The sequence below is a fragment of the Phodopus roborovskii genome, unplaced genomic scaffold, assembly GCF_943737965.1.
Source record: "Phodopus roborovskii unplaced genomic scaffold, PHOROB, whole genome shotgun sequence".
Classification (NCBI taxonomy): Eukaryota; Metazoa; Chordata; class Mammalia; order Rodentia; family Cricetidae; genus Phodopus; species Phodopus roborovskii.
In genome coordinates this window covers 7,915,817-7,942,307 of record NW_026126410.1, presented here as the reverse complement: position 1 = coordinate 7,942,307, position 26,491 = coordinate 7,915,817, and the positions used below count along the sequence as shown (strand labels likewise).

Sequence of the window (26,491 nt, the reverse complement as noted above, 5' to 3'; positions counted from 1 at the left end):
TCGTGAATTTAGGTTTCTGTTAATTTTTTTTTTTTAATTCAGAGAACTGTATGACATAATTACCCCGAAGGGCTGAAATACCTGAGGATTTCTCTTCTGTGAGGTTTTCTCTTTGGTTATTCTGTGCCTACTTCCAGCCTCCAGGGGGCAGTGATAACTTGTGGAACTTGGTTGCCGTGATTAAGGGACAAGATGATAGCTTGCTTCCTCAGAACTACAGCAAAGGAATGATGCATTTGAAACACCTGATTAAATTTCGAACGGTAAGTGAGGTACACAAGTATGGTATGCTCCAACCAAATTTTCTATTTTTAATCTTAAAGCAAGAAAATTGTTGGTAGACTGAAATAAACACCGAGAAGATGAAATAGTAAGACTAATGAGGAAAGTACAAATTACTTGAGAATTGGTTAAGGTGGCCATAGTTTGATAGACTGAATTCCATGAGTCTTCAAGTTGAGTTGGGACTCCATGAAAAGGTTTACCTTTACCCTGTTACCTCAGGTGGTCATAGCTTAGCTTATGAACTCTTGTGACTACTACCTACATTATGTCTGAGATAATATACAACAACAACAATATCCGCCCTTGGAGACAAAAAAAAAAAAAAAAAAAAAGTACAACACTTTATATGTTTTTGTTGAACATCAATGGATCAGACAGCAAGGAAATAACACTAGGAATCATATTTGATGGTTACCTTCATAAAAAAGAATGCTTAAGTCACAAACAGAATGTCTGATAACTATTCTAGGAAAACAGATTTACAAATTGGGGACCGAAGTGAGCCAGGAATTTTTCCCTCTCATTGGAAAGCATTTTTATAGGTCTAAATAGCTAGGTCTCACCACCTTTGGCCTCTGGAATTCTAGATAACCCACACTGGAAAAGAGTAAGGAAAGTGGGATGCACCTCTTCCAAAGGGCTTACTCCATGAACTGGCCAAACATTGCAAAGGCTATTAATGTGTCTACCGGGTTTCCTCATCCTCCAAGGAAGTGACTCCTGACTGCAAAAGCAAAAGGTTTTTATTACTAAGAACCAAACTGGCTGGGACTTCACTCTATTGGAAGAGTAAGGCACCTGATTACAATAGTGAAGTATTTTTAAAAGGGAAAAGGGCTAGAAACTGCTAGTCTTACTTCACAAGGTTTCCAAGGTTACAGAGATTTTACAGAGTACAAACTTTCTTTACAAGGTAGGTAGGCTCAGTGGCCTTGTTCTCAAGGTAATGGGGCAGGGAGCGAGGATGGTGGTGGTGGGCTCTGGCTTTCTTCTTTATCTCCTGAGAATATCATGTGGGCTCTGTGCTCTGTAGTCAGGGAGTTATCTACTGGCAGAAATTCTTGTTCTCTCTAGTTTTCCTTTCTTGCCATAAGCCTTAATTTTATACCTTTTAGTTATTATTTTTTCCCTCACAGCTATCACATTTTACAGATTAAACATACTGAACATTTAATTTCCAAAATTACATGCTTTTAAAATGTCTGTTCTCATACTAATTTATCTATTTACGATTTCTTTTCAGTCTGAGGCCCAAGAACTAACAACGATCAAAGTGTCTAAATTTGGTGGTGGTATTGGGGCACCTACTAAGGAGAAAAAACTGAAGGAAGCCGCTGAACTGCACCTGAGATTGGGACAAATTCAGAGATACTGTGAACTTATGGTAGAGCTTGGAGAGGTAATGTGCTGTTAAACGAAAAGTCAAGAGTCTAACATAGCATCCCATATATTAGGAACAGAATTCATCCCACATAGAAGTTAACTTTCCCATATATAATTACTTCTTCATCAAACTGGTGTCAGCTGTATACTGTAGGGAAGTAGCAAAGTAAGGTCTCCAGGGTAGCAACATCAGTCCCACATAGAAACACACATGTCCCACATCAGACCTACAGAAGCACAAATAGCCCTTCTGGATATTCTCTTCTATGCTGAAGGATGAGAATTGCTGCCAAGATCTTTTTAATGCATCTGTGTTGGCTGATCTGCTTAGAGTAGAATCTCCTCCATTTGTCACAATCGGATTCCTCCCTGGCCAGAAGAGAAATTTCTCAGTGAGTGAGATTAAGATGTGATCAGGACAGTTACAATTTCTAAAGAAGACTAAAGCAGCAAAGCACACTTCTCAGAAAAGCTTAGAGTGAATATGTACAAATAAAATTTAGAACAAAGCTTCCTTTGACAAGTGGGTACCAAATGAAGTGGAATATGGACACAGATGAAGGGGATTCTACTCTCTGGCCTGGGTACTGATTACGTAGTCATGAAAGTCCATAAGTCTTTTACCTGTTTTTTCCCCAACGTATATTAGATCAAGAGACATTACCTCTCTACCACAACAAAACAAAGGGTAGGGTGGCATGGATACAACACTTTATTATTTTTAAAAATCCTTGAGGTTAGTAACATTTTTATTAGCAATTGTGGTATTAAGAACACATGTCTAGGGCCTGGAGGGGGGATCAGTGGTTGGGAGCATGTGCGTGCGCGTGCATGCGCGTGCGCTCATGCGCGCAAACACACACACACACACACACACACACACACACACACACACACACACAAATAAAAAATAAAAAAGGAACACAGAAATAATATAAGTAAAATAAGCATACAGTTCAAAATGTTGATTATTAGAAAGGTAACTAAAAGTATTTAAAAGTGATAAATTGTTTTTTATTTAGCACATAGTGACAATTTGATTAAATGTTACATTTTCAACAGAGCCCTTAAAGTCAGGATGACAAATGACAAATGAATAAATACGTTTTGGGAGAATAGTACAATTATTCATTGATATTTGTTTGTATTTGAGTACATAAGATTTTAAACTCTTAACTCCATCCCTTTCTCAGTTGGGAATCTATTTAAAAGCTGTATAGTTGTACTGCTGTGTACATGCTGATGGCTTCAATGATTCCTGAAATTCTACCTGAATTCTTCAGAAATCTGATGGTGTTTATATGTACTTGTCACCACCACTCCTTGAGTGGTTTCTATGTCAGTAAACATAATGCACTTACAAGATTTATTTTTTTATTGAAATAGCTTAGGGAGTTCAAAGTTCATCTACATTTCAATTTTATTCTTCCATTTCCTCTACAATAGATGTTTTTTTCAGTAAAAACATATCTAAAGAACCTTTTAATTAGTATGACTTAAATAGACAGTTTTAAAAATGATACCACATATTCACACAAATGAAAATGTATACAGATAAATAAAAATAAATATTTATTTAAATTGTAACTTAAAATTTTAAGTTAATACCAGTCATGTAGCCTTAATTGCACTATAAATCCCAGTGCTTTGAAATGCCTAAATTAAAATGAAATTTTCATTTATGCAGTAGTATTTTAAAATATTTTCTCTTCCATTTTTATTAGACCTCAAACCAATATTTTGAAGTAAAATAATAACCAGTTTTGATTGAATAATAATATTCTTCCAATGTTGTCCAAGTTATAAATATGACAAGTTGTTTTAATTTTAAAGGAATCCACAACAGTAAATAATATTTACAAAATTAATTATACAATATAAATGAATCAATTATTCAATAAAAGAAACAGATCCTTCTAAGTTTGTAGTTGGATTTTTTTCTGAAATATGAAAATCTAATGTATTTTATTTTACAGTGTGTTGGTATTTATCTTTTTTGGACTGCATTAAATACTTTACAGTTAAATTCCTGATATTCTAATAATCCTAAAAATTATGTTATTAGCATAAATCTCTAAAAGGTCTGCTTGACATTATACAATACAATCTCAATATGTACATTTCTATTCTTGCTTAATTTTCTAGTGGGACAAAGCCCTGTCCATTGCACCTGGAGTCTCCATGAAATACTGGAGGAAGTTAATGCAGAGGTAAAGCCAATAGCCTGTGTCTAAAGGGTGATCTTAATATTATATATCGATACAGAAAGAACATGCAAATATGGCAGCAGTTCTTAATAGTTCTTATAGCTGTGTTATATTAATTAATAAGAGAATTTTGTATCTACCGGTATAATAATTAGATGATTTGATTACAAACCATTTTGGTATTATTATGCTTACCCTGATCTCTAATGGCTATAGTAGGTGGAATTTTCTCCTTGCCAATGGAGAAAAACAAAACCCAGCAAATTACCAAATATATATTCCTACTGACGTCTCAGTGGGAAGATTTTCTGAAGGTTATCAAAAGCTTGTAGAATACTATTCTATGTATGATCAAAACTATATGAAGACACTAATTCTTGCCATGTCTCCATGTTAAGTCTAAGGTAATAATAAAAGATTTGTCTGACCACATTGGACTGCATTAAGTACATTACAAAAACTTTAAGTACATTACAAAAATGTTTTTTTTTTCTTCATTTATATTAATTGCCTAGAGTTTCTGTAACAAATGGCCACAAACTGGGATATAATATCATAATTCTTTGAGGTTAAACATCCAAAGCCAGTTTTTTTGGCTGAGTTGTTTTTACCGGAGGTTCTGAGGCAGTATCTTGAGAAGGGGTGGGGTAGGGGTGTTTCCTGGTGGCTGCTGCAATCTCGGATATCTACTAGCTAAAGACGCATTGCATTGCTGCTCTCTCTTGATATATCCATTGTGTCTCCTTAGCCAAATTTAATTTTTATTAAAAAATATTCATACTGCAATTCATGCCTACCTTATCATGACTTAGTAGAGTACATAGGAAAAGATTGTATTTCATTTTAATATTGCATTTAAATGTTCCATGTATTAAGAGTTAAAGGCATACTTTTTGGAACACATTTTTACTCAGAACACATTTTATCTAGTCTACCATCAGCAGTTGTTTATTTTATACCCATTATGTGGTTACCTATTAATCTCTGTACTAAGCCACTGGAGTACTGTTTGAGAGTATTTATCTTTCTTTTGCTAATATAAAGAGAAATTTTAGAGTTTTTTCTTTTCAGACTTGGTTTAGAAAAAAATCCTGTTTCTAGTCATGCACACAAATTAAAATTAGTAAAGGCTAAGCATGAAAGCTAGAAGGATGTGTACAGTTTGCCATGGGAAAGTACACTGTTGGCTAGAATCCACTCTTCCAGAAATAGGATAAGTACACCACTTGCTTGAGCCTTCAAGCTCCCAGAATGTCAAATCCTTTCTATACTTTATCAACACACTGAGAATGATACTGTTCCCATGAATGCTTAATGAATTCAAGTTAGCAGTGACTTATTATATAAAACCCTAATTTGCCTCAATATAATCTTAAGTGAAAGTCACTTAGGACCAAGGTATAGTCACTCACTCATTGTTAATAGCAGACAAAACTAAATAATATTAGGTATTTCATGATAGTCAATATACTTTTGTAGCATCTTTATCATATTAATTTTTAATGCCAGATATTAATGAGATAAATGTTTTCAACCTTCAAATATGTTATAAAAGAAGACATAGGGCATTGGCTTGTATTTATACTAGCTGCCACAAATCAAAAGAAGCTAATAGAAGGCACTAGAAAAAATGTTTGAGACTTAGTCAGTAGAGATAAGGAATTGAAGGGTTTTGGAGTACTCAGGTGTAAGTCCCTAATGGAAATAGTAGGGAAGCGAGACCTAACTATTCTGAGCTTTTAAACATTTAAGATTTTTTTTTCTAGTTCCTAAGACCAACAGAAGACTTTAAAGGATTTTAAACAGGGTAGAAACGGACCAGCTCAAATTTCCCTATTAAAAATTCACATAAGCTGAAGAATAAGGCAGATTGGAAAAGGACAATGGCAGACACGAGGACAGCATAGTGGCATCTGCTTCTTCCCTCTGCTCCAGAGGACAAGGGTGGCATGGAAGCTTTACACAGTGATACAGAGGGAGAAGGGCTGGCAAATTTGACATGCTTATGAGTTAAAGTGACCTGGCTGCAGTAACAGACAGGAGGGATTGTATAAAGAGTCCTTGGGTCTTAGGTTTCAAAAAAAAAAAAAAAAAGGTAGATGCTGCTTGCTATTAACTGAGATCTCAAAACAAAGCAAAGTACCAATGAAATTTAGCATGTTTGAATTAAGTAACACATGAGATTGTTAGCTTTGTTTGAGATTGTTGAGTTGAAGATTTTTTTTTTATTTTCATAGCAATATAAAATAGGTAATATTACTCTGTTAGCCCATACAAGAAAACTGGACCACACTAGGATATTATTTTCCTTAGTAATAGTTGAAAGGTCAAAGGCTTTGGACAGAAAAGAGATAAAGCAAGGTTAGAAGAAAGGGGGAGCAAATTGGAATGTAGAAAAAAAATTCCAACTGTATTTTAGGAAGCCAATACCTGATTTTTTTTTCATCTGTTTCTTAAATGTTACTCAGTCAGCAGAGAGCTTTTCTAGAATACATAAATCCATGGGATAGGCTCCTAGTACTCTATAAATTGAGCATGTGGCACATACTTGCAATCCCAGAACTCTGGACATGGAAAGAGATGGAATATAAGTTCAAGATTTGACTGGGATACATATGATCCTTTCTCTAATCAGATAGATAGGTAGGTAGGTAGATAGATAGATAGATAGATAAGTGTTTGAAGGGAAACTTAGAAACTAAATGAATCATTTTAGAGAACTTTATTATATTCCTTGCAAGATATACAATTAAAATACAAACTTTGGTCTTTATGAAATCAAGTAATTGTAGACATGTTTTTGAAAATATCATTCCAATAAAAACACCTCAAAACTAATGTTTCAATTAAATGTAGAGTAATAAAGATAGTCTTGTGTCTTTAGGAGAGCTGACCAATTAATTCAGGAAGATAAGGATGATGTCATTCCCTACTGTATAGCCACTGGTGATGTGAAAAAACTCGTCAATTTTTTTGTGTCCAGAGGTCAGCTGAAAGAAGCTCTGCTTATTGCACAGGTACAATCACACAGGCATGCTGGGTAAATACATTGTGGCTGGATATGGGGAATGTAGAAAGCCATGTTGGTCAGTCTGTCTTCATGTGATGGACAAGCACAGATGACTTGTGGTAGTCAGTGTACTTTCCCAGCCTTCTGTCCTGACACTTCAGTCATACTATCCTAGCCTGGTCACATTGGACTCATTCTCAACTTTATAGGCAAATAATCATGTCTTTACCTTCAGCTGTCTCGGCTCTGATCATCTCTCTTAAAGTTACTTGACATTTGATAATGGTACTCATGAAGAAGTTGATATTGTCTCCTTTTTAAATTCTAAGTTTGTAGGCTCCATGTAGGAAAGTGCTTTTCACAAAGTTCCTGCAACCTGAGTTTGATTCCTGTAACTCACTGACAAAGCCAGTGTGGTGGCTGTCAGCTCTAGCCAAGCATTCTTACTGCAAGATGGGGGCTGAGACAAGATGATTAGCCAGAAGCAAGATTGTGTAGTGCATTGCAGTGCCAGAAACTAGAGAGACTGAGCATCAAAATGAGGTGGAAGGAAAGAACAGACTTCTAAAGTGGCTGCTTTCTGCATGCCCATACTTCCATACACAGGTTTACACAAACACACACCCATCCACCCATTGCACTCACAGGGAGGGGTGAGTAAGTATATCATCTTTTAAAAAATAATCTGAGTGGGGTGGTGGGGGTGTAAGGCTTTAATCCCAGCACATGGGAGGCAGGAGCAGGCAGATCTCTGTGAGTTAGAGACCACCCTGGTCTACAAGAGCTAGTTCCAGGATAGCTTCCAGAGCCACAGAGAAACCCTGTCTCAAAAAACAAAACAAAACAAAACAAACAAACAAAAAAACAAAAAACCATCAACCCATAAATAAATAAATAAATAAAAATGAATGCATGTATAAATAAATAAATGAATGAATCTGAAGTGGGTTATCCGTAATTTTCTAATGGTTAATTAAAGCTCCATTGAATTCTAGGCTGCCTGTGAAGGAAATATGCAACCATTACATGTATCTACACCGAAGGGATCTTCATGTTCTGATGATATCTACAAAGAAGAGTTTAATGAGTGAGTGATGTGCCTTAGTTTTGGGTCATTATGTTGTGGCTGTTTCCCTTTTAGAAGTTTTGAAAGTGAGGTCATTCAGCCGCTTTTTGTGAAGCAAGCACTTGCTGTCTAATGTTCAAATGCATTACTTGCCATCATCTCCTCCATGATGAAATCCATCCCTATGAATGAAAACTGTTGGGCAGGTAGACCCAGTCTACCAACTCATAGAGCTTCCTGGGGGCATATCAATGGGAACACCTAACTAGTTTCAAAACAGAGCAAGACATGTAGTAGACTAGGAGGTCTGGCTTTATTGTAAAAAGCAGAATACACAATACCCACAATCTCTTTGTAACCACATTTGCCAATGTTAGAGCCTAGAATACCATTTATTCTTTTAAAGACGAAATCCTTGTAAAAACTTATGGCTTAAAACTTTGAAACTTATGACTTAAAACTTTGTAGACTTTCAATCTTTTCTTTAATTATATTGCTTATTGGTCTTTCCTATGACTTTTCTAAATGGTTTCTATTAATTTATTTTTAGACTTATTTTTTTAGGTGATCCACCTAAACAATATTAGACTTATTTTTTAGGTGATCCACCATGAAGCAAACAACTGAAGTGATAACAAGTGTTTCCTTTTGTGTGTGTCTTAGCTTCTGTTCTTTGCTTTCTTTCTTCCGAACTTGGAATGTTAATGATGTATATGTGCCCCATCATGGATAGTAACTAAAAAATTTTTAAATTTCATTTCAAACTTGCTTTTTCTACAGTCAGACCATAGCTGTTACAAATTATCTAATGCAGAATGGTAGACAATACAGTGCTGTCTTGGCACCCCCAAGGCTTTCTGTTGGTGCTTGTAGGGGCCAAGACTGGGCAAAGCTTTGTATCACTTTCTGAAACTGATTTCCTGGCTACAGTCTCAAATCTGGCTTAAACCTTAAACAAGACTGTAAACTGAACTGTTTGTTCTTTTAATTACCGTAAAATGTACATAATTCATAGTTATGATTGAATTAATAGTAAATACTGGTTTCTTTTTTTCTTTCTAGGCTCTTACACAAAGTCATAAATGAACTGGCAGAATGGTATTTTCAGGATGGCCGGGCGGTGTTGGCTGCATGCTGTCACCTTGCTGTAGATGATATTGAGGTAAAATAGTTCAGAGTGGTGCATATAGCTCAGGGGTTCTCAACCTGTGGGTCAGTGACCCAGTCAGTGAAGGTCAACCAACTATCTTTTCACGGGGATCACTTAAGACCATTGGAAAACAGACATTTACAGTATTAATAATAACAGTAGCAAAAATATGAAGTAGCAACAAAATAATGTATGGATGAGGCTCACATCATGAGGAACTGTATTAAAGTGTTGCAGCATTAGGAGGGTTGAGAACCAATGATATAGCTGAATAGCTCACAAATATGTCATTGTACTTGAGAAGGGAAGACTAAATGGCATCATGCTTCCAAGTGTCTTGATGAATTAGTCATGAACACACCACATACTATGTGTTTTCTTGTTTTATCTACTTATCTTGTGTAATCTAGAAGGAGCTTTTAAGATTTTATGCTCTTTTCTGATGGAGACCAAGTGACATGTTCAAGATACTGGACAGTATTTTAGGAGCAAAAGGGATTGGGATCATGGCTCATTGATGGAACACTTGATTAGCATGTATTAAGTCTTAGGTTTCATCGCTAGCATTGCAGAAAGTGAGTTATGACATTTTAAATTCTAAGCTGAAAAATGAGCTGTATTTCTCACCATCACCTTCAGTTTTTCCTTCAGAAAATTTAAATTATTATTGTGTAGGTACTTTAATTGAAATAGTATATTCAATATATTTAATACAATTAGTATCTAGGTTAATATTAATTTATCTGCTTATGAACTTGGATGAAAATGAGCATTCCACCAAGCATCTGTGCAACTGAAGGAACTGTTTTCTGAAAACAAGCTGGCTATGGCATACCTGATCCGTGGGAATGAACTAGACCTGGCTGTCTCAGTGGGCACTGTCCTAGGAGAACCTGCAGCCCCAGCAACCCATTATGCCCTGCAGTTACTGGCAAGAAAATGCATGATGATTCCAATGTGGTAAGACACTTCTACTTGAAAGGGTATATGCAGTTATAGTATGCATTTTAGAAAATGATAAGCTGCTTTTGGAAAGATATGAAGTATGTTATGTGTGATTATCTGTATATCTATAATATCTATACCATTTATCTATATACATATATTTGAGATATCATTGTGAAAGAAAGTGTGGCAGAGGAACACAATCTATCATGACCCTTTCTGAAGCAGCCCAGCTATAATTTTTTAAAGCTTCAAGTGTTATAAAAATCATGAGAAAATAAATCTATTTTTCAACAATATTAGGACCACCCATTCCCACTATTAAGATTTTTCACATCTTTTCCCATCTCTTCTTGTCACATCTTGTGTCTTACTTTAAGGCTGAGGAACAAAATTAGTTTGGCTGAAATCTTAGAGGAGTCCCTGTCCAAACTCTGTACTTTCAAGAGGTAGATCTTCCCAGGGTTACATAGGAATCTGGGTCTAAGGCATTCTCATTCAGTTTTATATCAGCCTAGTCTCAGGTCAGACAGTCTGTCACTACCCTGACACTTTTAGAAAATATATTTAGCTGTCATTCAATAGGTGATTATTGACTATAGAATTTGTTTGTTAGTTTGAGGTTGGGGAATTGGCCTAGTGGTTAAGAGTACTTACTCTTCTTACAGAGGACATGGGTTTAATTCCCAGCAGCCATGTCAAGCAGCTTGCAAATACTCTAACTCCCCTTCTGGTCTCTAAGGGCACCTGTGCACATGCTGCACGTTTATTCTCAAACACCAACATTCACATAAAGCCAAAAAAAAAAAAATAAACCTTCAGAATTTTACTCTTTCTCTAAAATACATACGTTCTCGGGAATTTCTAAACAAATGTTTTAATGATGAAGTTGGCTTCTTCTTAGTCCACACTTCATGTGAACAAACTGGTAAGATTTGTGGATGACCATTAGTATTAAACCATGCATGTGCTGCTGCTGCTGCTGCTGATAATGATGATGATGATGAGGAGGAGGATTTGGGCATAGCTAACATGTTTGAACTTCTTACTGTGTACCAAGCAGTAGTTAAAATAGTTTATATGACATTAAGTACTGGGCTCTGTGGAGCAGATACTGTTTTGTCCAAGGACATGGTGAATCATGAACAAAAGTAACAAGCTAGCAATAAAGCTTGTGCCATTGACTATTAAAATTTATCACTGGTTCATTGAAAAGACACTTTCTATTTTTTTCCTTGACCTTGGAATTTGATAGTAAACTAAGGATATCACAATTACTCAGAGTTTACTCATGACTTATAGTGATTTAAGAGTACTCCCCTCTATCAAATATAGTGGTACCCTGTGATAGACTAAAATATTTCCAATATCAACTGTCCTCTGAGAGCTTCAAATGACCCCCCCTCCTCCCTGTCAAAAGCCTACAACAATCAACTATGTAGTCTACTGTGATTGGCCTTAGACCAATCAAAAAGTTTGAAATCTAACACAAATGATTTATTTACAAATATGGCAGACTCCATGCTCATAGATGATATGTAATCTGAATGAAGTATTTTTTAAAAAGATTGCATATATATGTATGTATGTATGTATGTATGTATGTATATATATATATATATATCATTATATGGAATGACTAGGTTGTATTCATACATTTAGAATTATAATTTAGGATTATATATGTATACACATAACAACAAAGAAAAAAGAGAACATGAGTTTGAGAGAGGGAAGGGTACATGGGAGATTGAGATGGAGGAAAAATTATAAATGGTGTTTAATTCTAATTTCAAAAAGTAAAAAAGTATTATACTTTTTATAAGAGAGAAAAAGTAAAGATAAAATGGTTGCTAATTACTAATTAGTATTGTTTTATCCAGGTGTTTAATTTAAAACTATGTCAATGAGCTGATATCTGTCATACTTCCTTCTAACAAAAATTGAACTTTTATACCTGGTGACAAGCCCCTGGGGAATCTTCCTTTGCATGGCCAGAAACCAGGCTAAAGTTCAAATTCTGGAAAATAACATGCTTAGCATGGCAATTTTCACGAGAAATGCACACATAGCTATTGGAATCATACAGATTAAAAATCAAGAAAATTTAGTTATTTAGTCATAATTTCATTAATCAAAAGTTTTTGTATTTTACATTTACATGATGCAGTTTTGTTTGCCTCTCGGTATTTATGATGCTTGTCTGATATTTATATTCAATATCTTCTCTCCAGCTTCCCGTCAGTTTCATACAGGTACTGTCTAGTTTTTGTTCTTTTTAACATGTTATTTTAGAAATTCATACAATTTTAAGTATTTAAGATTAACATTTGGTTTTACCATATTCCAATTTGTATAAGTTAAGTTATATATTCTAAAATTTAACCATAGAAAAATTAGAATTTTTTATTAGAAATTTTATTTAAATTAGAGACAATCTTATTTTACATAGCAGTCCCAGTTCCCTCTCCCTCCTATCCTCCCATGCTCCCCACCGAACCCCTCATCCCATCCTCCATCCACTCCCCAGGGAGGGTGAGGCATTTCATAAGGTATCATCAAAGTCTGTCAAGTCATTTGGGGTAGGGTCTAGGCCCTCCCGTGTCTCTAGGCTAAGGGAGTATCCCTCCATGGGATACATACTGGTTCCATTTTCAGTCCTCTTAGCTAATATCATGTTCATGGAGCCTGGTTTGGTCCTATGTTAGTTCCCCAGCTGTCATTCTGGAATCTATGAGATCCCACTTGCTCAGGTCAGCTATTTCCGTATGGTTTTCTAGCATGGTCTTGACCCTTTGTTCACCACTCCTCCCTCTCTGAAACTAGATTCCAGGAGTTTGGCTCTGTGCTTAGTTGTGAATCTCAGCTTCTGCTTCCATCAGCTACTAGATGAAGGATCTAGGGTGGCATTTAAAGTAGTTCTCATTCTCATTATAAGGGAAGGGCATTTAAGGTAGCCTCTCCACTATTGCTTAGATTGTTAGTTGGGGTCATTCTTGTAGATCTCTAGACATTTCCCTAGTGCCAGATTTCTCTTTAAACCTATAATGGCTCCCTCTATTATGGTATCTCTTTTCTTGTTCTCCTCTATTCATTTCCCCATTCAATCATCCTGATCCCTCATGTTCAACACCCCCTTCTCCCCTCCTCTTTTTCTTACTTCTCTTCCCTCTCCCCCCATGATCCCAATTTGTTCAGGGGCTCTTTTCCCTTTCCCCTTCACTGGGGAACTGTGTATGTCTCTTATAGTCATTCCAGCTTCCTAGCTTCTCTAGAGATGTGGATTGTAGTCTGATAAACCTTACTTTATGTCTAATATCTATATATGAGTGAGTACATACCATGTTTGTCTTTCTGTGTCTGGGTTACATCACTCAGGATGGTTTCTTCTAGTTCCATCCATTTGCCTTCGAATTTTAAGATTTCATTATTGGGTTTTTGTTTTGTTTGTTTGTTTTCCCACTGAGTAGTACTCCATTGTGTAAATATATCACATTTTCTCCATCCATTCTTCAGTTGAGTGCATTGAGGTTGATTCTAGGATCTGGCTATTACAAATAATGCTGCTATGAACATAGTTGAACATACATCCCTGTTGTATGAATGTGCATCCTTTGAGTATATGCCTAAGAGTGGAATTGCTTGATCTTGAAGTAGACTATTCCCATTTTCTGGAGGAACCACCATACTGATTCCAAAGTGGCTGTACGAGTTTGCACTCCCACCAGAAATGGAGGAGTGTTTCCCCTTTCTCCACATCCTCTCCAGCATTAACTGTCTTTGGTGTTTTTCATTTTAGCTATTCTGACAGGTATAAGATGCTGTCTCAGAGTTGTTTTGATTTTCATTTCCCTGATGGCTAAGGATGTTGAACAGTTTCTAAAGTGTCATTCAGCCATTTTAGATTCCTCTTTTGAGAATTCTCTATTTAGTTCTGTACCTCAATTTTTAATTGAATTATTTGGTGTTTTGGTAACTACCTTCTTGAGTTCTTTGTATATTTTGTACATCAGCCCTTTGTCAGATGTGGGGTTGGTGAAGATCTTTTCCCATACTGTGAGCTGCCATTTTGTCTTGTTGACTGTGTCTTTTGCATTACAGAAGCTTCTCAGTTTCAGGAGGTCCCATTTATTAATTGTCACTCAAACTGTCTATGCTACTGGTGTTATGTTTAGGAAGCAGTCTCCTGTACCAATTTGTTCAAGTGTTCCTTCCACTTTCTTTTCTAAGAGGTTCAGTGTGGCTGGTTTTATATTGAGGTCTTTGATCCATTTGTTCTTAAGTTTTGTGCATGGTGATAGATATGGCTCTATCTGCAGTGTTCTACATGTCTGCATCCAGTTATACAAGCACCATTTGTTGAAGATGCTTTATTTTTTCCATTGTATAGTTTTAGCTTCATTGTCAAAAATCAGGTGCCCATGTGTGGGTTAATATCAGGGTCTTCATCTCTATTTCATTTCTCTACCTATCTGTTTTGTGCCAATACCAAGCTGTTTTCAGGGCTATAGCTCTATATTAGTACTTGAAGTCGGGGATGGTGATGCCTCCAGAAGTTACTTTATTTTACAAGGTTGTTTTGGCTATTCTGGGTTTTTTGTTTTCCCATATAAAGTTGAGTATTTTTCTTTCAAAGTCAGTGAAGATTTGTGCTGGGATTTTGATGGGGATTTCATTGAATCTGTAGATTGCTTTTGGTAAGATTGTCATTTTTACTATGTGGATCCTACCTATCCAAGAGCATGGGAGACATTTCCATTTTCTGGTATCTTCTTTAATGATTCAAAGTTCTTATCATATGGGTTTTTCACTTGTCTCGTTAGAGTTACTCCAAGATACTTTATATTGTTTGTGGCAGTTTTAAAGGGTAATGTTTTTCTGATTTCTTTCTCAGCCCCTTTATCTTCTGTATATAGTAGGACTACTTTTTTTTTTTTTAGTTAATATTGTATCCTGCCACTTTGCTGAAAGTCTTTATCATTTGTAGGAGTTCCCTGGTAAAGTTTTTCTGGTCACATGGCAAACTATCATATCATCTGCAAATAGAGATAGGTTGACTTCTCCCTTCCCAATTTGTATCTCCTTGATCTCCTTGTGTTGTCTTAATGCTCTAGCAAAAACTTCAAGTACAATATTAAAGAGATATGGAGAGAGTGGGCAGCCATGCCTTGTTTCTGATTTTAGAGGAATCATGTTGAGTTTCTCTCCATTTAGTTTTATGTTGGCTGTTGGTTTGCTGTATGTGTGTATTGTATGTGTACATGTGTGAGTGTTTGTGTGTGTATGTATTTATGTGTGTGTGTGTGTATGTGTGTGTGTGTGTGTGTGTATGTGTGTGTGTGCATGTGCCATTCTTGAAAGTTAAATATTATCTTGAGCCACTGGAAATTTGGTGTTTCCTTAATTATAATACTTGAAACAAAACAGTCCTCTCTTACTGCTTTATGGAAAGCTTCTCACAGAAAATATCTTTTATCACAGTGTTATTAAATCCGTGCCATTTTATCCCTATAAGCAGTTTATTACTCTAATTGAAGTCTTTTAAAATATTTTAAACTATATCTCTTTCTTTGGTTTCTTCCTAAACCTTAAAAAACATGCAGAACAACAGAAGTCAAAAAAGTTAAAATAGCTAAGTATTCTGCTGGAGTCAGAGCATAGGGTAATAGAACTTCCCATTGTTGATAAGTATGATAAAGAGGGGAAATGTGTTTCCTTTCTCTTTACTTTATGATTTTCTCCAAAATAGAATCTACAACTGCACAGTCTGGTAGAGAATTCTTCTCTAATAATAAAATTGGGTTCTATAATCCAAGAACTTAAATTATGCAAATTTGGCATTTTGTAAACTTTTGATAATGTACTCATCCTTCATAATGTGTTTTCTGTAATTTATATTTGAGACAGGTTGCTATAAATAATGAAGCAAACATTGGATAAGCATTATATGAGTCTCCTCTTTTTTTTTTTTTGAAATGCTTGTGGCTCTATTTTTGGATCATTTCCTCAATGGGGTTTTCTCCTTTGCTATACAAACAGGAACTTGGCAGCTGATCTTCTACTGATGACTCCTGATAGTGAAGCACAGTTAGTGAAACTCTGTGCCTTCTACCCGGGGTGCAATGAAGAGATAAATGATCTTCATAAGAAGGTAGTTAGTGGTCTATTAATGTCTCTAGCCTGGAATGAAATGCTATGATTTTAGTAAATGCTATGACTTGGGTTCAATCAAATAGAAATTCATGACAAAAATTAAATAAACCCTGTGATACCTATTGATTCAACAAAAATAGTAGCTAAAAGGAAGAAATACTATTGACCTCTATTCAGGGCTTGGAATAGATATACATATAGTTTGGGAACTATTTACATAAAACTTGTACACAGAAAGGAAAGTCACAGAATAATCGGCCCAAATTAATTGAAAATTGGAAATTTCAACTCCAACCCATTGTCCTTTATACTGTACTACTTTGTATCTGAAGACTTGCTTCCAAATTGAGACTGTATTTTAACACCACGCACACACACACACATACACACACACACACACACACACACACACACACACACCTCAGGAAGTCACAGGACAGTGTCAGATGCTTTCCTCTATTGCTCCCAGATTTTAGTCCTTAGGAAGTCATTCATGGGACATAGATCTTACTGGTTGTCTAGACTGGCTGACCAGTGAGCTCCAGGATTCTTCATGTATCCATCTGTACAGTGTTGGTATTACAAGCAAGACTGATTTGCTGTGCTTTTGTACTGGTCCTGGAGAGCCAAATTCAGAACCTCATGATTACAGGCCTTGTGCTTTGTTGACTGAGCTATCACACCACCCCTTTAACAACTTAAAAAAAAATCAATGAATTTCATATGTACTATTCAAATATGATTTAAAATATATTCAAAGACTGCTGGAATCTAATTACCAATATTGCATATAAAAAGAGACAAAGTGCTTAACAGAAAATATTTGTACAATTAAGAGTACATTTTAATAATGTTTAATAACATTAACATTAATAAAAACTTGTGAGTTTTTAATAGTGAGTAGTTTAATAATGTGAAATACTTTCATTTCAAAAATAACCAGTAATGTATATATTGCTATAACGCATGTACGAAAATGCTAGATTAATTTATTTGAAACAGAGTCTCACTATGTAGCTCTGTCTGTCATTGATCTCACTATTCTGACAAGGCTGGCCTCAAACTCACAGAGATCCATCTGCCTCTGCCTCTGCCTCCTTAGTGCTAGGATTAAAGGTGTGCACCACTACATACAGCCAAAATTACTACATTTTTAAGCAAAAAAAAAAAAAAAAAAAAAAAAAAAAGAAAAAACAAAACAAAAATCAACCCCCCCCCAAAAATAAGCAAACATATTTCCTCATCCTTAACTTTCAAAGTAACAAAATTTTGTTTTATTTTTAAATTTGACGTTTTTTTCCCAATTAGTGAGTAACACTTATCATTTAGCATATACTTATTATTATGTTAACACAGATGGATCAAAGTATGAATAAATATGTAATGGAGTAAATGTATATATGTGTGTCCATATCTGATATTATGGAAAATATTGTTTGTGACATTATTGGAAATTTTCAAATACTCCTTGTATTGTTCTGTTCATTGAATTCCTGTCTGAAAAATTATTAAGAAATGAGCACTGTGGAGATGGACCATGGGTAAAGGTGCCTATTCTCAATTCTAATGACCTGAATTCAGTCCCTGTTTCCACATGGTAGGAGTAAGACAATGCATGCAAGTTGCCCTCTGACCTCCACATGTATGTCATGATTCACAAAGTACACACATAGATAAGTAAAAAAATATAACAAATGCCTAAAGATAAATAAAACATTTGAAATAAATATTATCTGTGTTTCATATTTGTAAACACAATTAGAAACTCTTAGTTTAAATTAAAATGCATCTACTATAATCAGATTGGTGTCTATTCTAATTGTCATCAGAGATACTTTATTCAGTAACTGATGGAAGCAGATGAAGAGTTCCATAGCCAAGCACTGGGAAGAGCTCCAGGAGTCCTCCCAAAGAAAGGCAGGAGGAATAGTATGAGCCAGGGGGTTCATGGTCATGATGGAGGAACCCACAGACACAGTTGACCTGAGCTCATGTGAGCTCATAGACTCTGGACCAATGGTTAGGGAGCCTCCATGGGCCTGACCTAGGCCCCCTGCATGTGTGTGACAGTTGTATAGCTTAGACTTTTTGTAAGAGTCCTAACAGGAGAGCAGGAACTATTCCTGGCTCTTAGCTGGACCTTCACTCAAGGGAAGGAGTTTGATGTGCCATGTTTTGTTCAAGCCCTTGGGAGACCTGCTCCTTTCTGAATGAAGGTGGAGGAGGAATGGGAGGGGAGGGTGATATATAGGGAGAAGTAGGAGGGGAAATGGTCACTATGTAAAATAAATGAAAAATTTATTTAAATAAAGTAAAATTTAAAGAAGTATTTCCATAATTTCATTTATAAATAATTTCACTTACATATATTTTGGGCAACTTTAATAAGTGAAACAGACAGATTATTTTGGCAATAATGAGTGTTTGTTCTATAGCTTTTATCCCTGTAAATTTTAGTAATATTGTCTTTCAATGAATTACTTTTAGTGCAATCTACCCCCAATTGAAGAATGCACTGAGTTGGCTGAAAAAGCCTTTGCAGATGGCAATGTATTTGAGACCATAAAGTATTATTTACTAAGCCAGGAACCCGAAAAGGCTCTCCCTATTGGTATTGACTTTGTCAAAGGTAAGTTTCTAGTTGGTGGTTGGTTTTCAGGTCTATTTGTTCATTTGGTATTTTTACTAATTAATAATCAAGCACTGAACACCCTACATTTCACAAGGAGAGAGATTACTGATGTAAAACATGGTGTCCCTCCTGATTTTATGCTATGGGAAAGCCTAGTGACAGTGAAGGGCACGATAGTTTGTTGTGTACAAACTACAGACAAGTGTTGATTATAGAACTTTAAAAATGGGATGAACAAGACTCGGTTCTGTAATTTAAAATACATTTCATTTGGCTTTATTTTGCCAGGATGTATGGGTAACTCAGACTGGACTCTGGATGCTGTATACCCTGTGCTTGACCTATTGAGTTTTATTCGTACTGAAAAATTACTTTTGCATCTGTGCACTGAGTAAGTACATTTCTTCAAGACATAAAAACATAAAACCATTTTTAACAGTACTGTTGGTTTTGGTGTTCAAATCAAGAGATAGGATCATTATAGGTAGCTGAACTTATAAGACAAATTAAACCATTGGTTATTACTTTTGTTGTTATTACAACAATATCAAGAGAAGACAGTAACTTGAACTTGAAATTAATAGTAACTGTTAATAATAGCTAGTATGTGTAGGATTATGTGTGTGAACGTGTTTATATTTTGGCTTATGCACACTTGTTCAAAGAAAGCTGGTTGAAAGCATTTAGATGGATGTGGGCATGGGACTCTTAAGAAAATAAAGGTCATATTTCTTCAATATCCGCTGCACGTAAAACATCATGCTAATCCTAGATAAGAGAGATACAAGAGCCATAAAAAAACATAAAACAGAAAATGACAGCATCCTTAAACTCAAGAACTACCTAGGAATTTTTCCCCCATTTAATTGAAGTCCTCAGAGATTTGAGGGTAATTTGTAAGAGATTTTCAATGGAACATCCTGGAAAACTGTCAAGTTCACCTTACAGGAAGTGCAATTGATTTTGCTAGTTCTTTCCTAGAGTCGACACAATGGGACATAAGTGCCTAAATCTGATAAAAGGAATTACTTAGAGACAAATGACATGAAGAGAAGGGCTTGAGCAGCCTCCAGGTGCAGATCAATTAGAACAGTAGGGCGTTTGCTCTATGTGAGGACTCTGGTTCAGGTTCAAGCATGAAAACATAAATATGTTAAATACATTAAATAAGCAGATAAGAACTAAGTGCAATTTAAAGACATTTGTTTTAAATTATAATATATGTGAGCATTAATTTTTGAATAAGAATTATGGATTAATTTTTATCTAATAAATAAGTAATTTTCTCCAATTTTACAAAATTTCTAAGTGTATTTTTTATGTAATTTCAGCTTTTCTTTTTTAACATTTATGATGATTTATGTATGAAAGCTCTATCTGCATGTACACCTGTATACAAGAAGAGGGCATCAGATCACATTATAGATGGCTGTGAGCCACCATGTGATAACTGGGAATTGAACTTGACCTCTGGAAGAGCAGCCCCCTAAATGTATTTTATAGGTACCATCTGTAAGAACATAAAGAGATGTGTTTGAATTATGTAAGAGAGTAATGTCCTATGCTTCAAATTGTAAAGATTAAAAATGAACATTCTCTTTCAGTGCTCGAAATGAATTACTCATATTATGTGGTTATGTTGGTGCCTTACTGGCTATCAGGAGACGCTATCAAAGCATTGTCCCAGCTCTTTATGAGTACACAAGGTAAGAATAAAAATATTTTATGGAGAAATCCTTTGTACTAAGATAAACAGCCTCCGAGTAGACCACAGGAACTGAATGCATTCACTTGTTCACTTAGTGTGTTCTGGACAATAAAGCAAGGGCTAAGTATGTGACTTGTGAGTGCATTAGGCGACAGATACTAACAGACATTTAAATGCATAGGAAATGTTGATGTTTGCCTATCAGGATTCTTCAGAGAGGCGCCCCAGAACTCATAAAGTGGTCCAGCAATTCCATCAAGGACCTGGATCTTTCCCTTTTGTTTTATTCTGAATCTCTCCTCTTCTTTCCTTCTATGTGAGTTTACCAAGGTTACAAAATAGAAGCTACCTTCTGTGTGCATGATTGCAACCTAGAGAGGACACAAAGGTGTGGGAGGAGGGGATTTTAAAGGTCATCTTCAGGCCAGACTTCATTTTGTTCTGGAAAGTCTTCCATCTATATTCATGCCTACATTTCACTTCCATCATTGTGTAACACCGCTATTAGATTATAGGAAGCTATATATATTAGCTCCCAAAATATGTGGCAGAAAAAAACTCGAGTAAAGGACATTTGAAAATAGCAAATAAGCTAGTATTTAATATTCACAATAGATTGTGTTTTATAACCCTGCCAGCCAAACACCTACATTCTCTAACAGCTTACTAAACTTCAATCATAATCCATTATACTTAAAACTTGCTTCATTCGAAAATAAAAATTTAAAGCTGAAACAAGGGATGTTCATTTCTAATCCATCCCACTACTTAGCAGGATACATCTCATTGTATGCGTATGATTTGTAAGTAAAAAATTCACAGAGTATTTCCTGAAAATTAATTTCCAAAATTAATTAACTTGCAAAATGGTGTAGCGTGCAACCCTTTGATTCTTGTTGCTTAGAATCTAGGAGGAAATTTTTTTCTTAGTACCTTTTATACAAGGTAGGAAACTATGAGATAAATGGAAAGATTTCTTATTCTTAACTCTGGTGAAGAAGCATCCACTGCTACCTAGTACAAGCTAAGCAATAAGGCAGAATAATACCACCTGGATGCTCAAAGATAATTGTGTATATGAAGGCAACAAACCAAATGTCAAAACCCACTTTCAATCTTAAAACATGGGAGCAATAAGGGGTGTCATAGACATTAAAACCATGATGAATTTGTTCAACTATGTTTGACTTATAGCAAGGGAGAGAAAAGCAGTCTCTTAAATTAGTATTAATAAAAAAAGATGAAAGAAGGAAATGATGGCTCATGCCTTCTATTTCATCATGGGAATCTGAGGTAAAAGGATTCCCATTGGTTCAAGGCCGGCCTGGACTACATGGAGAGTTTCACATAAGCCTGCATTCAGAGTGAGCCTGCCTCAGAAACTGGAAAGCAAAAACAGCAAAGTACAAAAGCAAAGGCTATTATTATGTGTAAGGCAGGAGACACTTCCTAGAATATGTCTAGGTTATGAAAACCATGGCGATTAAGAAAGAGAACTTCATGAAGTCTCAGTTTTAGAGGATTTCTTTTTGATGACGATTCTGTCATATCCTCCAGCTTGTGTTTATTCTCTTACAGTACTAACTCTCCAATTCTCCATTGTCTTGTTTCCAGTACTTTTCTTTTCCCGTTTTCCCTGTCCCTAAACACCCATATCTTCACACCTCTCCTGTTTCTGTTCTATTATTTGTCTTACAGAAGGTTAATTTTAAAGTGTGTGTGTGTGTGTGTGTGTGTGTGTGTGTGTGTTTTCCTGCATGTGTGGTGGGGATGGAGTGGTTCATGCCACATCCTAAGGCACACATCTGGAGGCAGAGGAAAACTTTGTGGAGTCGATTCTCTTTTTCCACCTTTAGGTGGGGTCTGAGATGAAAATTCAGGTGGCCAGACTTGCACAACCAGTCCCCCAAAACTCCTTCTGAGCTTTACCTATAGTTATTTTGGAGATAACTCATTTTATGTTCAGATGTAATATAGTCTCAAAGCCCCTTGTGTGTGAGTCTAGGAGCCTGCACCACACTCCAGCCATAAACTCAGTGTGGGCTCAAGTAAAACAAGCTTCTCGAATTGAGTCCTTTTCTCTTTCTATGTATCTATCTATGTATGTATGTATTATTCCATAATTAAGTCAAGGTTCTCATTAGCTGTTCTATCTCACTTCTGCTATTCAGCATTGCTTGTCTTGTCTCACCCATGTTTTATAGACTGTGCAATGTATTTAACTACAGTCACTCGTCCAACCATGTTTCTTGAGCATTTTAGACTTACCAGGGACTTAAATGATAAACATATAAGTAACATATATATATATATATATATATATATATATATATGCCTATGCATACATAATTGTATGTGCATACACACTGTTGAACAATTGTTATAGATAAAATTCGTTATTAGAGTTCATGTGCTTTGTCTGATGTTTTACTGTTATGTCAGATGTCAATTTTTTTTTTGTGTTTCAGTCAGCTATTAAAACGCCGAGTGGTGTCAGTACCTTTAAAAATTGAACATCTCTCTGAGGAATTGGATGCATGGAGAGCTTGCACACAGCCCGACAAACAGTGAGTGAATACAATAAAACATACAAATGCAGAAGGAATTTAGTGTTACACACAAAAGTGTTGAGATGTGCATTTTTTTAAAAATCAATTTTAGGAAAACTGTCAATTTGTTTAGGATATTTAGTAGTAGTATATTGTGATGACAATTTCTGCCTTTCTGAAGTCTTTTGCTTTTATATAACTTAATTTGTGTCCATCTAGAAAGAATAATGAACTAATTAGGCTGTAATGAGTCTTCCTCTGTCCCATCAGCCAGCTTCCAAATCATGACACAAAGACTCATTATTAATTATGAAAGCTTGGCCAATAGCTTGGGCTTGTTTTTGTCTAGCTCTTATATATTGACCCATTTCTTTTAAATTCTGCCCCGGGGCTTGTTACCTCATCTGTTTACTGTCTATCCTGCTTTCCTGCTTCCTCTATGTCTCCTGGTATTCCCTGTACCTAGAAATTCTGCCTAGCTATTGGCCATTCAGCTTTTTATTAAACCAATCAGAGTGACACATCTTGACAGTGTGCAAGAAGATTATTCCACAACATTAGAGACCATCTCTCATCTAAATCTCAGTAATTCTATAAAAAAATGACACATTAAAATTTAATTTAAAATGTAGGTCATCAGAAGAGTCTCCGTGTACACCCCCTTCCAATTCACAACAAACCGTTTATGAGACTTTATTAAAGAGACTGAAAGAAGAGACACTCAAAGGAGTTACTGGACCAGATTATGTGACTGGATCAAATCTCCCAAGCCATTCAGACATTCATATCTCTTGTCTTACTGGACTAAAAATTCAGGTACAGAACAATATCAGACACTAACTTTATAAATCTATTATGCATTTTCATATTATCCTAAAACAAATATAAACTCAGTAAATTAGGCAAATGTACAGGTTTCAGTATAAAAATATTGCCGTTTGTGCTTCTGTGTTAATATAAGTTGTCTCTTTCCCCTTAAAATAAACCCCTCGAAATTATCACTGAGTTATTATCACTGAAGCAATGGTGTAATGCATACAATTTGCAGCAGTTTATTACGTAGATAGTAAAAAAGATGTTGTAAAATAAATATACTTCATAGCCTAAAGGAAAGTAAGTCAGTGAAACAATCATTTACACATGATTTTATCACAGAAGATTGTATTTTACTTTCTAGTATCCATTTGTGTTGCATAAACACAAAGAAATAAAACCAGTACATGTATATTATGGTTACATCAAGTGATCTTACATGATTTTGCTGGACTTTCAGCAATTAAAATTCACTGTGATTCATGTCAGAGGATGATTAATTACTGAAGAGCATTGTCTAACACATAGTCAAATTAATGATGAGCAAAGCTAAGATCTTCCAAATGTAACCCAAGGAGATTGTTATAAGAGAAGTCTTCATTATCTTAGAGTAGCTGTCCTTGCCAGGTAAACAAAGCCAAATTTGCCAAGTGAATTATCACAGTCTCTCACAGAGTGCTCCAGCTGCCAGTGTTATACATTTTAATGGGCAGGTCCTTGCAGTTCTGATGTAATATTAAAAACATATTTATTATCATGACATGCTAGGCCAGTGAGTGATTCTGACACTCAAAATACATGGAATAGCTGCTCATTAATACAATCCCTGCCTATAGCTTAGCTGACCAATTGTAAACCAGACTCTTAAGAACACAATAATAATCTCCAAAGCAAAGGACACATAACTGTGTACACTCATATCATTCATTTGTGTTGAGAGATTAAAAAATAAGCAGCAAAACCAGTAGCTTAGTAGTGAATCATGAAACTTTGGAAATTTGTCTCAAAATCACTTTCTGCTCTCATGAGCAATTTTCTTGGTCCCTTCATCCCTTTCCGCACAAGGCCCCTTTGCTCCATGAAGGATTGCCAACCAGCTGCTGTTTTTCTTTATACAGGCCCACACCCACAAAAGATCTACTAATTACTTCAATGCACATATAACTAATGTAGAATATGTACTATCCTTCCAGAGTATTTGTTTGTTTTTCAAGACAGGGTTTCTCTGTATTGCTTTGGAGCCTGTCTTGGAACTAACTCTATAGACCAGGCTGGCCTTGAAATCACAGAGATCTGCCTGCTTCTGCCTCTGGAGTGCTAGGATTAAAGGTGTGTGCCACCAATGCCCAGCTTCTTATAGAGTATCATTAACTTGAAATTGATATATTTGTCTTTTATAAATTTGAAGTACTTACTAATGTGAAGGTAACTAATGATTAATTTTTCCAGCTCTAAAGGTAAATTGCAAACAATAGAACATATCATTAAAATTATAACCAGAATTTGATAAAATTATAGCCTAATCAAAGAATTAAAATTATACTGTCTTTTGATTTTTTCTTTTTTTAACATTATGCTTTTCCTCAGAGCAGAGTAAGACAGGTTGAAAGACTTTTCCAAATTACTCAAGATGAACTAATAACTGATGGGACTAAACTATAGTCTTTCAAGTCACGTAACAGAGTATAATTTTAAATCACACACACACAGAGAAATTTATTCCTCCTGTTTTGTAGAAAGGGACACAAGCTGCTGGCTTTAGTCACTTCCCAGGCACGCTGACATTAGCTTCATAACTAACACAACAAAGTATATCTGAGTCTGTTACTTGACAGTGGGCGTTCATAAAATAAGCTAACTTTGGGACAATAAATCAACTAACAGCACTTATTGTCATTGATAGTACTGCTGCATATACAAAATTAAAATTATAGCATAAATCTCTGTTGTAATAGCCATCACAGAATTGTGGAACATGAAGTACTTGAAGATGTTCCTAAGTTGGTAACCTTAAAAAACAAACAAACAAACAAACAAAAACTCTTTTTTTATTTTACTAAGTTGCCTATTAGCATTGCCTAATTACACCAGTGGTTTCTCTGTGTGGTAAATGTAGTCTCATCTTCTCTTTTCTCAACTTTGTGCACAGGGCCCTGTGTATTTTCTGGAAGATGGGAAATCAGCTATTTCTTTGAACGATGCTCTGATGTGGGCAAAAGTGAATCCATTCTCACCTTTAGGAACTGGAATACGTCTCAATCCATTTTGACTGAAAATTTTTTTTTCTCCAAAATTAGTGGTTTTTGTAAAAAGGAAATTTGGGGTATTTGTAATCTTCATTTTGGCTGTTCAAGAATAATAAATTGGGAGGTGGGTTGGTGGTTAGAAGATATGAAGGAATAATATTAAATTTTATTAATTTCAAAAATAAAATATTTATATAATTCCAAAGGAAAAATATCTCATTGATAAATGCTATTTATACATTTATAAATTTTGATTGAATTATAAAGGGCTATATAATCTGCAGAGTATATAAGCTTCAAAAGACAACAAAGAAAGTCAACAAAATACCTACTCTGAGTCCCAA

General features: G+C 35.4%; 1 protein-coding gene across 1 annotated transcript in view; it reads left to right on the top strand.

Moving 5' to 3' along the window:
• Wdr17 (WD repeat domain 17) overlaps window positions 1–26,251 on the top strand; it is a 63,040-nt gene extending 36,789 nt beyond the window's left edge. The window contains exons 16-29 of the mRNA XM_051182427.1: window positions 138–263; window positions 1,529–1,684; window positions 3,814–3,878; window positions 6,760–6,892; window positions 7,881–7,972; window positions 9,014–9,113; window positions 9,922–10,061; window positions 16,086–16,197; window positions 18,687–18,828; window positions 19,120–19,222; window positions 20,436–20,537; window positions 23,008–23,106; window positions 23,721–23,904; window positions 26,051–26,251. Of these exons, the coding sequence (XP_051038384.1) occupies window positions 138–263; window positions 1,529–1,684; window positions 3,814–3,878; window positions 6,760–6,892; window positions 7,881–7,972; window positions 9,014–9,113; window positions 9,922–10,061; window positions 16,086–16,197; window positions 18,687–18,828; window positions 19,120–19,222; window positions 20,436–20,537; window positions 23,008–23,106; window positions 23,721–23,904; window positions 26,051–26,170 (1,674 nt within the window). The 3' untranslated portion in view covers window positions 26,171–26,251. The remainder of the gene's footprint in view (window positions 1–137; window positions 264–1,528; window positions 1,685–3,813; window positions 3,879–6,759; window positions 6,893–7,880; window positions 7,973–9,013; window positions 9,114–9,921; window positions 10,062–16,085; window positions 16,198–18,686; window positions 18,829–19,119; window positions 19,223–20,435; window positions 20,538–23,007; window positions 23,107–23,720; window positions 23,905–26,050) is intronic.
• The last annotated feature ends 240 nt before the right edge of the window (window positions 26,252–26,491 follow it).